The 17071-nt window shown below is 34.1% G+C and overlaps 1 protein-coding gene across 1 annotated transcript in view; it reads right to left on the bottom strand.

Moving 5' to 3' along the window:
- Positions 1–814: 814 nt before the first annotated feature.
- The window catches only part of LOC132701695 (hemicentin-1-like), a 579646-nt gene continuing 563389 nt past the window's right edge, over positions 815–17071 (bottom strand). The window contains exons 6-7 of the mRNA XM_060669811.1: positions 14681–14980; positions 815–1679 (exon numbers count right to left, since the gene is read on the bottom strand). Coding sequence (XP_060525794.1) covers positions 1582–1679; positions 14681–14980 — 398 coding nt within the window. The 3' untranslated portion in view covers positions 815–1581. The remainder of the gene's footprint in view (positions 1680–14680; positions 14981–17071) is intronic.

Raw genomic sequence — 17071 nt, 5'->3', positions numbered from 1 at the left:
ATTTTGCTAAAGAATGGGCTGGGCACCCATGGTGCTAGCAGTAGATCGTAGAGGTAGCGTTGTTTTGTGCTTTTCAGGAAGACGGAGTCTATGAATTTTAGAGGAGTGACCGCCTTTTGATCGACACTCTTTGATGGCAGGTTCTATAGAACTGAGTTGGCGATAAAAGTAGTCGGTAGAATTTATGTCATATTAAAGCATTTAAAGCAAGAAACTCTGATGTTTGGTATGGGAGGTATAGTTGTTCAAAGAAAAACGTTTCCGAAGCGAATCTCATTTTTAGTTTGGGAAAAATTATGTATATGTCTTACGTTCCTAAATATCTTTCGATATAGAACGTATAATAAGGTTACAGAGAAAATCAAATTTATATATATATATATATATATATATATATATATATATATATATATATATATATATATATATATATATATATATATATATATATATATATGATGACACTATATTCCGGGATATCATCCGTTCGCTTGTGGAATTCCGACTGGAATCCAGCATTCGACTGGAATCCTGCATTCGACTGGAATCCTGCACGCGGAGTTCAACAAGCGAACGGATGATATCCCGGAGTATAGTGTCATCACATTTTTCCGTCCGTGAATCAATACGTGAGAATATATATATATATATATATATATATATATATATATATATATATATATATATATATATATATATATATATATATATATATATATATATATATATATATATATATATAAATAATTATTAAAAATAATAGAATTCCTTCGTAACTATACTTTATTATCTTAATTTTTAATATTTACAGAGATGGATTTTTACAGAAAGTTGTGAAATATATCTGATTTACAAAAATATCGAAAACGTCTTTGTAAAAAAAACAATTCGGTAGACAATGCTGGTAAACGAATCAACTTTTCACTACTTATCTTACGAAACTTATTGAAAGAATAGAAAAGAACTAAATTCAGACCCCAAGTTCGTGCAACGAAGGATAAGTAGTAAAAACTATATAACAAGAGGTATCTACAGGATATAAGTTACATTTATAAATATATTTGTTACAATCATTACGCCTAATAACTCTATGGTGTCTTTCCCGCTTCAGATCGATGTCCGGTTAATTACTTCTATGGTAAACTAAGATTCGTTATAAAATCGTATCGATAACCGCCGGACGCTAAATCTGAAGATGGAATCGCACGGTTATAAAGAAGAAATATATTATTTACACGTTTTCATTGGACGTAGAACTTTCACTTCACCTATTAACAGGGTTCCGTAGCCTATAGCACCAGAAATTAAAAGTCCGGTTTGAACGTTATTTTTACCGCTTCCAATTGTCACTCGCTTTTTCAATATATCGATTTAGTTTTTTTTTTTTTGATTAATGGGATACAAAGTTGACATAAAATTTGCACGTCAAAACAACAAACGACTAGTTGGACAGTGAATCGTTCCGAGGAAACAAAATTTTCGATTCGTTTTCGATTTTTGATTAACATCCCGCCGAAACACGGCATAAAATCGAATACCGCTTCTGTATTATCGCATATTTTGGAACGCACGTGGAAGGAATCAGCTGCTGCACGAGAAGACGCACAAAAGGGCCATTATGGAGACTGCAGGGGCGAGGTATGAACCTCTGCTGGTTTGCATGGCGGCTGGGTGCTCTCCTGAAATAAAAAATAAATTTAAACCGATCAAATACTACAATACTGTTTCACTTACGACATAGCTCTAAAATATCTAAATTCGAATGGCGACAGAGTAATTTCAAATCAGATAAAGAAAATGCAACAGAAATCATTCACGCAGGAAATAAATCAAGATACTATCGCCAACTTAAATATATCCAACTTTATCTACGGAACGCAACTCTAAACCTGCTGTTAAAGTTAGAACTCGCGAAAAAGTCTGCTACCCCTCACTATTCTCAAATTCCTCATCCATACGGACTCACTAAGAATTACGCATCTAGGATTGTTAGTCCAATTGATTCTCCAACCTATTCTCTAGCAAAATATCATGATTCTATAGTTTCGTATTTAATTTCTTTTGCTTCATTCAATAACTAAAAAGGACTACATTAGTTCCAGTCATGGATTCTTCATAATCATCAGCCATCGCTGATATATTTAAGGAAGTTTTTGAGAAGAAAATCTTCGATACATTCCATCTAAAACCCTTTCCCAAAAGAAAAATTTATTTAAATTTACATTATCACATTTCTTAAAGAGGTGTTATAATAACGTACTATTCCGAAGATAATGTTTGGCGTACTTTGAGATTCGGAGACAAAAATATTTATATTTTCTTGAATTCCTCAGAAACGATTCTCGTAAAATTCTTTAAAACTTTCCTAATTTACTCGACTCTTTAACTCCTAAGTAGACAATATTGTTCTAAAAAAAACAAAAAAGTAAATAATGGTCAAATTTTTAATAGCAAATATAACAAAGTAAAAACAAATATTATTTTTTAAAACGTTCAAAAAATTATAAATAAAAATGCGATCTTTGACGAAACAGCTAGCGAACCTTAACAGTAACAAATTTTTTAAGCTTTTTGGTGAAAAATTGTTAAACGACAATGTGATTTCTGTAGTACTCGATGCCCAATTTGGAAAACGATGTTTTGGTTAGTTTTTAGTTTTTTGATCAAAGAAACGCCGTATATTCGTATATTAGTATACCGAGTGTTTCAAATTCGACTCTCATCATTAGGACCTCGGTAACGGTGAGAAATACGGGGTGACTTAAATAAGGGCAAAGCTGCGCATCGTTTTGTTCAATAATGTTCCGCTTTGGAATTGAAATTCATTTTGTTACTTGTTAAAAAATCGGCAAATAAATTCTCATTGCAACTTTTTAGACTTCACCATATTGCTAGGTCAAAAATCCCTTACGACGTTTTATTTTTCTCAAACCATTATCAACTTTATTTTTTCTCTCGCCTCATTGGATTTTTGCAGTGTTGAATAGCCCTTATTATTACCTTTTTATTGATGTATCACAAGTTGTGTTCCCTCGAATTCGAAGTATTGAACAAAAACTTTTACACCATAGTAAGCCATGAAAAAAATCTCGCCGAGTTTGCTTCGTTTGAAAAATATGGAGATAGGACGGATGAGGAAACTAAAGAAAATTTAGTTAATGAGGTAAGATTGATATGAAATTATTTTATTGCTTTCAATAAAAATTGGTATTTTGCAGATAAATATGAACCTGAGAAAATCCATATGCCAAGTTTACTCTGATGTGTGCTTCTTCTCATACGAGTGCCATAATATACAATAATGCACTTGTTGCATAACATACTATTTTCTACGACCGTTAGTTTTTGGGTCCATTTTCGCAAAATAATACGAATACATTCACTGACATGACCGTCAGAAACATCCGATTGCCGCGCGGTAAAATCCCGGAAATGTCCGAAGTGGTTCGGATTCATGGGAAACGAAACTGACGTAGTAAAGTGACGCTTCCCACACGCTAGATCGGTGGGTAATTAGGTATTTTACAGACGGGAGTAGAAAAGTATAGTATGCAAGATGTGCGGTAAACTTTTAAGTGACTCGTTTATTAAACACTCACTCCGTTCGTCTCAAATAAACTCGTGAGTCAAATGCCGTTTAGCGCACTTGTTGTATAATATATTAATATGGGAGGGAATTTTTAACAGAAGGAATAATCATTTTTGGTCATCAGAAAATCCAATATTTGTATGCGAAAAGCGAATTCAACATACATTTAGTTTAAAAGACAATAGAAAATAATACAGATTTTTGTATTAACAACGAGAATTTGAACCACGAAAAATATCTGGATATTTTAAGAACAGTTACAGATTTTTTAGACAATTTGGCATGAGTGTTACATCGCGGATGTTGGTATCAACTTGATGGAGCTCCGGCTCATCGCACAAATAGAGTAAGTCACGAACTTACAATAATGTTTGAAACACCGTTTGATGCCTATCTTTGAGGCACTACTAAAGAAAGATTGTTTAAAACTCCAGTTGGCACAATAGAAGATTTGGAACGCCGTGGCAGACAATCTCTTCAACAACTTGATCCAAACGAAATTGAAAGGCCTTTTACTTGATGAAAATCCATTTATCAAAATAAATAAGAACTAAAAGTTCAAATTTTCACGAAATTATATATTTTTACATGATTGTTTCGACAACACGTGTCTTTATTAAATGTAATATTTACAAACTACCTGCTATTATATATACCGAAAAATGACCATCAAACCTTAATTAATGTTGTGAGAATTTAAGATCATTAAGCAATATATTTGAATGTCGCAATTTGTTAATCTCCATGGCTTCCAATAAATTTAATTTTCAACTTTTTGTGGCTGTATGGAAAATATCAAAATTGTCGTCAAAAATGTGTTTTTTTTTGTGTTTAAGTGTGTAGCATAATTAGAATCTAGACTATTGTTTTTAAACGCTCTTTATTTACGTTTCTTGAAGGATCTACCTGTTTGTCCAATATAAATTTTAGGACAAGATCCGCATTTCAACCTATACACACCCAATTTTTGAGATTTGGGACATTTCGTTTTATTGTTTTTTATAAATTTTCCTATTGTGTTGTTAGTTCTGAAAGCTATTTTTAAACAACATTTCAACAAATGTTGTGAAACTTTTTCACTAGGTTCTCCTATGTATGTAATTGTTTTAAATTGTTCGTGTTCTGTATTAGGTTTCGGATAAACAGAGTTTACTGTTGTCTGGATTTGTTTTTTTATTTCTAATTTTATCTATAATGGACGGGTTGTAGCCGCTGTTCAGTGCAATTTATTTAATGATATTGAGTTTTTTGTTGTAATTTTCTGATGAGAGTGGCGTATTAAGAAGTCTGTGTATAAAAGAGTGAAATGCAGTCATATTGTGTGTGTAAGGGTATCGTATCGTAATCGTATAAAATTCACTATCGAGATTGAACAGGATAACTTTATTAATTGTTTAGACTTAAATATTACGAAAGCGCAAAACAAATTAGATTTTACAATTTATCATAAACCTTCACACACGGACACAGTCATAAATATTACATTTGATAAAGACACGGTGTTGTCGAAACAATGGTCATGTAACAATATATAATTTCGTGAAAAGCTGAACTTTTAGTTCTTATTTATTTTAAACAGTTTCCAACGTTATGAAGTCAATCCATAGACATCTTAGAGTAAATGGAGGTAATTCCAAGAATAATATCTAGTTGTATGTAATTAGAAGCAATTTAAATCCTTTTATTAGTTTTTAACATTTGTTTTGTATATAACGGTTTTTATGAATATTACATTTTTGTTGGCAAATGTATTTTCTTCCAATTTCACTGTAACAATTACTTTTATTACATTATTACATTTGAACACGCTAATAATGGAATATTAAGCTTATTTATGTCAAAGACAAATTTGTTTACAAAAACTTCGTCGTGGCCGACCAAAGTCTACTTACCCAAATGATAAATGTGATAACTTTAATTCGTATTAATTGCAATATTTTGATTTTTTTGCTTATAACTCAAAAATAAATATACCATAGTTTAGTGCTAGGTACAAAGGAGGCTCTGTTCAGCATTCAAGTTCTAACTCAAAGATGTCGCGATATGAACTGCGGTGTATTTATGTGCTTTATTGACTTCAAGAAAGCGTTTAACATAGTGGAATATGAGAAAATGATTCGAATACTAAAAACAACAAGAATTCATGACAAGGACTTGAGAATCATTGCCGACCTCTATTGACATCAAAAGACAAATGTGAAAATAGGAAATAATATGATTGAAAGCATCTTAATTAAAAGAGGCGTAAGACAAGTTTGCATTCTATCACCATTGCTTTTCGATTTATACTCGGAGAGATTATTCCAAGAAGCTTTGGAATATATCGAAGAAGGAATAAAAATAAATGGGGTAATAGTAAGCAACTTAAGATATGCGGATGATTCCGTTCTACTGGCAGATAATATTAAAGGACTTCAAAAATTCCTAGCTCAAGCAGTGTGTTCGTTACGGTCGTAAACTTAATATCAAAAAGACCAAATGCAGAATTGAGCAAGCATGAGCAAGGTTCATACGTATAAGGAAAGGGGTGTGTGGACACAAACTTAAAACTGAGCTCAGAATGAGAATGCTCCGATGTTACGTGTTCTCAATCCTGCCGTATGCAGTAGAATCTTGGACTCTCACAGAGACTACGTTAAAAACGCTGGAAACTTTTGAAATCTATTGGCGCATGTTGAGGATAAGTTGGATAGATCGGGTCACTAACACAGAAGTCATGAACCAAATGAAGAAAAATACTCTCATACATACTAAATCCAGCATTTTATCATTGAGGGCAAGATTGAGGGAAGATGAGTCTCGGAAGAGGAAGAACATCATGGCTGATGTACCTACGACAGTGATTTGGAATATCAACTAATATGCTGTTTAGGACAGCGGTAAATAAAGTATTGATAGCCAACCTCATTGCTAACATTCTGTAAAAAACGGATGTGGCACATCAAGAAGAAGAAGTTTAGTACTTTTAGATGGCAAATTTGAGGGGCAATATAAAATATTGGGTGTATTATTTAAAATGTCCATGTAGCATGGTTTTTGATATCCGGCCAAATGGACGATAAGTTGATGACGATGAAGCAATTTATTAGGGAGCCATAACCGAAAAAGCAAAATGTTATAATATATAGGGTGTTCAATTTAAAAAACGAAAATTGATTATTACGAGTACATCTGCCAACAAAATATGACCAAAAATATTTTATATAACTAGCTCATATTCGCTGACATAAGTGACCAACATTTCAGGATTTTATAATGCGTTCTCTAAAAGGACACTCGTGAATAACCCTGTATATCCTTGTTTCGAATTTCGAGTTGGATTCATTCCATCGGAGCCAGACCCACATCGTATGGGTGTTTTTCGATTATGGTACACGAAGGCCATATTAAATTAATATTTCCTATTGGATAACCCAAAAAGTTGATTGCCGTATTAATATTGAATGTGCGTCGGGGCGAAAAAGGTGTCGGTTAAATATTCTCGAAGGTGACGGGAAAACTCGACACGGAAATCAAATACCGCTTTAATAACAAACTGATTTTGTTTTTTTTTTAACATCTTTTCGAATTCCCCGAAGCAAGAGACGCAGAATTTTATTTTTACTTATTGGATTTTTGTAGATTTGAATATTCCGTTTTGTTTGCGTTTTAGCGCATTTTGCCTGCTTTTGCATTTTATTGCAGCGGTCAAAATTGGTTTATCAAGTGATTTGGAAAAAAAAATCATTCATGAAAACAATTTTTTTCGCAATTTTCCCAGCGAAATTTCGGTAAACTTTTAACTTTTTAACCCACTCGTTTATTAAAAACTCGCTCCGCTGCGCTCCGCTCGTGTCAAATAAACTCGTAAGTCAAATGCCGTTTACCGCACTTGTTGCATAATATACTATTGTCGCGGTTTTTCTGACGGAAATTTACACCTTTGGAGAGAAACGCCTAGGCTTGATGAAGCAGTTTTACGTAATGTGAGACAAAATCCTGAAATCTTTTGTATGTCTATTAGGTCTAAGAGATTTTGTTCTTCGTTTACAGTTTTGCCAATGCTATTACTGAATGGTTCATAATAATGGAAATTTTCTTTAAAAATGTGGATGGACCTTTACTTTCTTCAACAAAAGTTGTCCATTTTAATATACTCGTCCCCCTTCACCTGAATAACACCTTTGGCGAAATTGCAAGGGGTGGATCAGTTCACTTCCCTGACTTAAATCCGATAAGTATTTTATTATTTACTTTACTCGCATAGAAACAATGCGAATTTGACTTTTCGTCACAATTATTCGTGTTGTAGCAGTTTATGTTGTGGCGGCCACTGCCCTAAATAATTTTCATTTATTTGGGTTAAATAAGCCTCTTAATACACCAAATAACATTGTCCAATTTCAACAGAATCGAGTTAATGTTTACTTACATATATTTAACAAAAAAATCAGGTCCTGTATCTTGAAAACTCTACTCCGTCTACTTTTTGAACACCATGTACAGTTTCTTTGTTTGGATATGTAGGGACCCACTAGACTTATTTTCAAAATACCTTTATATTATGCTGAGCATTCGAAAAGCCCGAGAGGTATCAAGGTAGAAGTTTTTTTAATGGGACGCCCTATATATTTAATATTTGGTTTTCATTGCACTTGTGAACTTTCATTTAAACGATAATACAAGGGTCACCTGAAAATTTTCTGACCTCACTCTGAAGATGACAACACCAATTACTAAAAGCTAGTGATCGAAATTGTGCACCTCTTGATAGTTTCAGCCATATTAGACGCGTGGTTTATAGTTGAGCGTAGTTTGAGTGTCTGAGTGTTTCGTGAAAATGGCAGAAATTGAGTATAGAGCTGTTACAAAATATTTGTTTTTGAAAGGCAATGCCCCTACGCAAATTAAAGTTGAGTTGGACTCTGTGTATGGGGACTCTGCACCGTCATTTACCACAGTGAAATTTTTGGCAGCTGAATTTCAATGTGACCGTCAAAGCTTATGAGATGATGAATGTTCGGGACGTCCATAACTTGTAACTACTGACGATAATATTACTAAAGTTCATCAAATGGTGTAAAACGACCGTCGAATTAAAGTGAGAGAGATAGCAGAGCTTATTTAAATATCTGAAGAACGTGTTCAGCACATACTAATTCAATGAAATTAATCAAAATTTAATTAATAAAAAAATAGATGAAACTTGGATACACCATTATGCGCCCGAATCAAAAATTTATTCAAAATAGTGGATTGCGAAGGGGGAACCAACTCCGAAAAAATCAAAAATTGTTTTTTAGTCTAGGAAAGTGATGCCGACTGTTTTTTAGGATAGCCCAGGAGACATCTCAATCGATTACCTTCAGGATCATGATAGGCATCATTAGTTGATATGCTGAGGGCAGAAGTTGTAGAAAAATGGCCACATTTGCAAAAACAATCCTGTTCCACCAAGACGCCGTCTCATACCTCAGCGGTTGCCATGGCGAAAATACACGAATCATGATTTGATCTGCTTGGCCATCCGCGTTACTAACCGGATATAACCCCAGTTGACTTCTTTTTATTTCCACATCTGAAAACTGTGCTCGGAGGACAACAATTTTTGTCACCTTCATGAATAGTTATTTTGTGGAAAGCAACGCTGGGTGCTATTTGGACTTGCATCGCTGGGAGAAGTGTATAGAGTTGCAAGGAGTAGGAAAAAAATAGGAAAATGCCTGGTACCATTGTTGGTTCGGAAACTTTTCAAGTGACCCTAGTATGACAATAAACCTATCGAACAATGTCGAACTATCCCATCAGTTAATTTTTCCAAAAACTATATTTTTATTTTGCCAAATTTTTTATAGTTCATTAAGATAAAGATTTTCTCTTGCTCTCTTCGGTACCGCCTTAGGTGTCCTGTTGTTAACAAGTACCGTCATATTATCTACAGCGAAAATAAATGTTTGCTGGATTGATCGATAAATTAGTAAATGGATAAAACGCGATTCCTCAGACAAAAGAAAATGAAGCGTCGATCGTCTGAGATAAAACTCGAAACGCCACGCGACCTACTTAGAACCCGTGTAAAGCGGTGTAAGAATAATCACCGTTCAAGAAAATCAAATGCATAAATAAAAGAAACTTAGCGCCTCTCCCTTTCACTATTCTTAAATACTGTATAGACAATGCGGTCAGAAAGCGACAGTAAAAGAGAAGGGGTGATAACAAACGACGCAAAATCTTATACGGCTCACTAAATAAACCAATTTATATACAGGAAGAATGAGAATGTGTGGGAGGCGTTAAAGTAACGGGATATCAGCTAGATGTATTGCCGATATAAACGAAATATTCATCTTACGCCGTCACCACAGAAAATTATACATTCTGGAAAAATGAACGTGTTGTCCCATGTTGTTGCGTGGCGTTCTTCGAGGAGAATTGATTTTTAGTTGCATATACAAGGTGTTCCAAAATTAATAGGCCAAGCTGTAACAGTATATTATCCGTCGAAAATAAGCCTCCCTAGTAGCTAGCAAGAAAGTTCAAAGTAGCCAGAGTTCTTCAGCAAACTATAATTTCGAAAAGCCTCACCTACACACCACAACCAACACAAACAACATGTAAGACACCGTCCGCTTAAACCAGAAAATAAGCTTTGTAGGCGCGGTTCTTGGGCCAAATGCCGCTTAAAAAGTTAAATCTCGACTACGCGTTTTCTTAGTCCGATAATATATGTGTGTGTAGGAAAGATTAACACGGAGTCAAATCTGTAACGCAAACTTTCCGCCGAACGTGTATAACAAAGTTTACCGAAACCGGAAGTTTTCTTTTGAGAAACTTCCGCGAAATGATGGAAGTATGTAGGAGCGGCACTTAATGTTAGGCGCGAAGTTGAAAAGACGAAGTTGTATCGGTTGAAACTTCGGATGTCTATTGGAAAGTGTTTTCGCCGGCAGGCTACATATAGAAGTCACTACTACGCGTTTATCCTCTGTCTATAGTTCGAATCGTGGACAATATTTAGTTTATGTTTTACTAATGATTTACATCATATAAACTGCACTCAAATGAATCAAAAACAAAAAACGTGGTCCTACAAAATGTGAACTTTCAACTGAGATTAGTTTTGGTTAGTTCAATTCTGTAATTTTTCCGCATGCTACTGTAATACTATTTAGAAATATCCTAGGATCCTAGGAGGGATAGGACATCAAGCGCAAAAGAAGTTAGAAAATCACCGACTGAAACTGGTAAGATTACTCTGTACACTGACTTTTATGTTACGTCGTAGAGACAATAACCTTATCCGTAATTTTCTCAAAATATGGCAAAACTATGGCAAAATCTTATCCGCTTATAAAATTCTTCGTAAATCTAGTTTTGCTATTTGCAAATATGCGAAATCAATAAGCCTTCTGTCGATACCCTTTCAAACATGATTCATGACAAAGCTGAAATTCTTCCTTTATCTTCTACTCAGAATCACATGCAAAAATTTTTAAATTTAACGTCAACACTAGTGACACAATCAAACTCTTCTCAACTTCCAAACACTGTGGTAAATGTATCATGGCACCAACTTTCCAACATGAAAAAATCACTCCTTGAAAAAAGATATTGTGGTTAGTTTCGACTTTTCGACTAGAATCCATCTTTACTATTCCTGAAACCCTCAACACTTATTAAGATGCACTAAAAAACCTTCTCACCTTAATTTAAGAATATTTTGGAACATACTTTTCTTATGCTACGTTGATGATTTTTTTATATTTGGCCCCATACCGAAGCATCTCTACTAGATTCTTTTAGTCATTTAAACTCTGTACACTCCAACCATTGAATTAGACACTAATAATAATCTCCCATTCTTAGATATTCTTATCAATAGAAAAACACACCAAACATTGGGTCATCAGAAAACCTACTCATATGGACCGATAACTTAATGCATTGTCATATCACCATACAGCCCAAAAATCATCGGTTATCAAATCACTTGTTTACAGAGTCATAAAACTAAATCAGCTCGAGTCACTGATTCCAGAATTAAAACACCTTACATCTGCTTTTCCCTCTAATAATTTCCACAATCGAGATATTAACCGTTCCATCGCAAAGTGCTGCTAACTGCTGCTAACTTGCTGCTCCTCCCGGAAAAAATGAATCTGATTGCACCCCACACTTACCACTGTCGCGTTCCATCACAAAATACACTTCATCGCAACATTCCAAAGACAATGTGTCCGAAAGCAACTTCACACTTGCCATTGTTGTCATTTCTTACATTCAAAGCATCACTGACCACCACATACCAAAAGTTATTAAGAAATATAACATCAGAACCAGATTTCCACTTGACCAAAAATCTCTCATCTTCTATCCGTCAAAGACAAAATTCCGCGAAAAGTCAGCAAGTCAGCTGTCTGTTGCAGTAGGGTCATACTAGGGTACTCCCATCTTGGTTACGCTATGCTAAGCTTCTCTCAGGATGGAAATGTCGAAGGTAATCCCTATTATAAACTTATATTTAGTTTATTTTTCATTTGATAAAAGGCTTTAGTGAGAAATACTATTTCTCTGCGAGCCAAAATTCATTTGGAGCTAAAATATCCACTGGTACAGCTCTAAATATGGTTCTACAACATAAGTAATAGAACGAACATTTTGGGTCTCCAAAGCCTGTTATTATTATTATTGTTATTATTTATTGTATATGGAAAGATTATTATTTTTACTGATAAGAAGCCATAAAAACTATTATTCATTATTGGAAACAGTCTAGTTCGTTATAAAGAGAACATGTAAATAGTACGTTGAATAGGGTTTCATTTTCTTGGAGATTACAGATAGTGCAAAATTCGGTATACTCAAGCCGTATAATGGGAATTTCGATTCAAGGTCAGCCCTAAAGTAAATTTGTTTGTATTAAGTAAGGATGTTAGGCAAAAAAAAATGTTTCGTCGCGTCAGCTGAAATTCACGAATTAAATTTCGAATTGCTTGCTCATCCACCTGTTTCGACGGACCACGCTCTGTGCCCGAACCTCAACAACTGGGTTGGTAGATAAAGATTTTTCCAGAATTTTCTTTTCAGATTGGCAACGTAACCAACCGCAATCGCGGATTTTACGGTTGACCGCCTAGGATAAGCTATTTGTAATGAATCCAAATTTATTAAAATGCATTTTTGGATATAAATAATGGAAGCGCTCTTTTATTTTTTGTACCCTTGCATGTAGCACCATAAAATTTGGCATTAAAATGTCTAATTTTTGACATAAAAACAATATCGCAAAATGTCAAAATGAAATCACGGTGCCATTTCAAATATTTTTTTTAAATAGTAAGAGGTCATGCACATTCTATGCGCATACCAATTTTGAAAACATTTCATTTGTCAGGTTTTTCAAGACAAAAAATTAAATAAATTAATAATTATTATTGTAAGGTTGTGTGTGAATACAGCATTAGAGAGTGCCAGGTCATGTTAGATTATTTTCTCTTGTCAATGTCAAAAAATTTTTCAATGCGTTAAGTCCATTTTAACTGTTTTGCTTAAATATTTGTTCGAAAATAATTCGAGTTTGGCGAAATGTCTGCAGGATTCCAGTCGGATGATATCCCGGAATATATTGTCATCACATTTTTCCAAACAAATTAAAATATTTTATTTGCTGTGAGGTGCTTTTAGAGACAACAAAGTTCTTTGGAATATAATTTTTGGGTGTTGGTTAAACATAAAATTCCTATCGATTACTAGTTTTTGTCCCATCAATTAAAACAATTTTAATACTGCATATAGAGATTCCAATATTGCTTTTAAGAAAATCCACTTTATCTTGCTCCCAAAAATCCTAAATCCAGTTTTGTCAGGATTTAGTTTCAAGTTGTGCTTTTTAGGAAGATCGCTTAATATTTGTATAAAAAATAAACAAATTTGAGTTTCACCAACGAATGCCTGTATTTTACAGCATCGCAGTGACTTAAGAATATTGGACGTATAAACGAGAAAGAGTAAGAGTCCTAAGATGGAACCTTGTGGGATAAGATAAATTATGCAGCCTGCCGTCTAAATAGGAACTTACAAGAAGAGAAGCTCGATTATCAATGCCATAATAATACTTTAATTTAGATGTGAATGTTTTATAGCATCCAATGCCTTTGAATAATCTAACAGAATGTCGTCAGTCTGATTTATATGTCTGAAAATTCTTTCGAAAACCGCATTGAGTTTTTGATATAATCAATTTATCGATGAAATATGGTTATATAAATGTCAATATGTCAAATATTTTACATAAAGCTGGTAATATACTCCTAACGCGATGTAGGGTTGGAATTGCTCGGAAGTTGTTTCTCAATTGAAATTTGATAATAGTTGATCTACAACAATTAATGATATGGACTGTGGAGTTTAAACATTAATGGCGAGATTTCATCCAGGCCCATTGCTTGCTTTTGAACATTTTTTAGAAGTCATGTACTTGAGAAAATGTTGCCAGGTTAAATAAAATATTAATTTGTTTTAAAAAAATCATTTTTTATCGAATTTTATGGTTTAATATATGTAAGACTGTACACGGCCAAATTTTGATTAAAAGGAATTTTCACCTGTTGCACTAGTGCCACTAATTCCTACTGATGTGGTCTCGCTATAATGTAGTTTTTTAAAGAAAATCAAGTGCTTAATTTGGATTCCCCGAGACCACCTGCAATTCCACGAAGCATTCAGGTCTGTGTTAATTTTTATTTTTATTCAAGCAATAGTTTTGTACTTTCCGAGCATTAATTTATTTTGTACCAGTCAGACTAGACCCCTGAATGTAGTGTTTACTTGAAGCTATGAAAGCGGGTGAATTCAAACTGTAAATTTAGCAACACCACCGGCGGCAAACTAAATCGTTGGAAAGAACAATGTTATATACGATGAGGTTGAAAATGCTAGTGATGGCAGGAGGTTAAAACTAACCAAAACTAACCAAAATGTTGTATCTCGAAAAATACAGTTTTTTACCCCTCTGCACTTGCTCCTTTTCAGTTGACTTCCTAATACAAGAAAATACCTTTAAAAGTAAATTTGCGCCTTTTTTTTTTGAAAAACGTTCAATCGGCCACGTACCATTAAGCACGTGAACGACCGCAGAAGCCGGACTGGCATTGGACGGCATGCAAGTGTAATTTCCGGTATCCGATAGCAGAGCCTTCGTTATCAGGAGTTTGCTCGTAGTTCCGGCTTCCGTCTTTTCCGTTTCTAAACTGATACCTCCACGGGGTGAGTCGAAGTCTACCACCGATTGGCCGTGGTACCACAGCACCGATGATGGCGGCGTGGAATGAACATTGACCGTGCAGGTTAAGGATATGGTACTGCCCTTCTTGACGTAAATCTCAGCAGGTCCGGCTATCGTTGCTTGAGCATCTGAAACGACAAAGACTGGAATTTTAACGAGGCGTATTTTTTATTTTTATTTTATATTGGACTCTATATAATTTATCACAGAACGAAAGGCTTGGGAACGGGAGAGGGAAGCATAGAAGACGAAAAGTAGTCACGTGAAGTCAAGATTTGTAATTTAAATTAAGCAAATTAATATAGATATGTTAATTATTGTTTTGAAGTTTTATTTCATGCCATTCCATAGCTTACCTTAATGTTTGCAAATATTTGGTACCAATACATAAAGTCCAGTAAGCAAATAATCAGCTTTAATATTTCTAGGAGTTGAACGCACATAAATTTTCGAAAAATTGATCTTACATCATAATAATAATGTTATTCATTTTATTGTGAATCATTTTTGGTCAATGAGGTGTTTTATTCCAATTTAAGTAAAAATTAAAATGTGGTATTTTAACAATGGTAACAAGGTAACAATTACATAAACCAACAAACAATTATATTAATTTTTCAATAAATCGTTACATCGGTTGTTGATAAATCGAATTACCATTGAATTCGACACTAAAAATTGATAGAAAATCTAACAGTGGGTCATTCAATATACAGAAAACATACGCACAGAGGTCGATATTCTAAAAGGTCACATCAACTCTCTTGTTGAAAGAGTTGTAAAACTATCTTAACCAGAATCACTCAACCAAGAGCTAAACACCTTACAACTGTTCTGCTCTAATAATTTCCACATTGGATATATTAAGCGTTCAGTCACAAAATACTTTTCACCACAATCTTCCAAAGACAATGAGTCCAACACTTGCCACTGCCCTTCCTTACATTTAGACTTCTTTTTCCTTACATCTAGAGTTTACAGTATTCCATTCATATGCGGCAAAGAATACATTTTAGAAACAGGACGAAAAATATCCTAGGCTAAAGGAACAAGAAACAACGAATAAGCTCATCAGCGGTTACAGAACACATACATGAAACCGTACATTTAATCGCAGAAGATTTGTAAATGGTATTACGTTAGCCTGTGGGTGTGATTAAAACTGATTGTTGGGAACTGCAATCAAATTGCTGTGAAATAAAACCAATTGAAAATTAATACTCATACGTGCTTTCAAATAACCTTTTCTAGGCTCAAAAATAGTAGGCTCCGAGTTACGGTTTGGGAAACATATGGAAAAAATTTGGGTTTATTAAGTGAGGTTCTAGAAATTGCCACAATCCTAAATCTGGTGACTCTTTTTGACAGGTTAAACATGGAATACGCGTGTTTCGGTATGGAAAACAGTATTTTAGATGCATAAACAGAACAAAAAACATCGAAAATTCCTTATTTTATGTTCAAATTCTATCAAAACCTAATTTACTTCAGAAAATCGTCCCCAACTATTGGGTTGTATAAATATGTACAGTCCAAGATTCTTAAGACACTCAAATTTATTCTTTTTTATTTCTATTTTCTATTGTATTATAAATACTTTGATTTCCTGTTCCTTTTCCTTTCTGATTTGATTAATTGGTCTATTACAATTTCTGGTATATTCGTTTCTAATGATCATCCAGGAAAATGATTAGAATACTTATACATACCCTGTAAATTCTAACGTCTGTATATTATGTTGAGTATAGGTGGGGGCACTATAAATATAGATAAGTATACAGGAAATGCGAATGCAAAGTCGACCAATAAAATTTCGATCTTTATAAACCCTACTGTGTAGTAAAACATTTACAAAAATTCATTCGCTTCAAAAAGGTCTAATAAAAATGAAAAGTCCACAAAAAATTTTTATATTTTGTCGTATCACTCCAACTAGGTACTCCACGGAAGTTTCGTAATATTACCTCGGCAGCTTTAAACGTAAAATGCGCGGGGCTCTTTTTGCGAGATCAAAACTCTCGAAATGATATTTTATTCATGCCCGAAAGCAGAGATCTAACTTTCGGCTCTGTGAGAGGTAACTATTTACAATTTCCATCGAACAATGGCGGTGCCAAACTAGAAGTTTTCGGGAGATTTTGGTTATCTATGACCTAATTTGAGGTAGTCTAAGGGTGCCTCAATGATGTAAGGAAGTATTTTGTCTGTCTTAATGCGAC

This window comes from Cylas formicarius, unplaced genomic scaffold (assembly GCF_029955315.1).
Source record: "Cylas formicarius isolate icCylForm1 unplaced genomic scaffold, icCylForm1.1 PGA_scaffold_5__7_contigs__length_24384050, whole genome shotgun sequence".
Lineage (NCBI taxonomy): Eukaryota > Metazoa > Arthropoda > Insecta > Coleoptera > Brentidae > Cylas > Cylas formicarius.
This window is presented reverse-complemented; position numbering and strand designations above follow the sequence as displayed.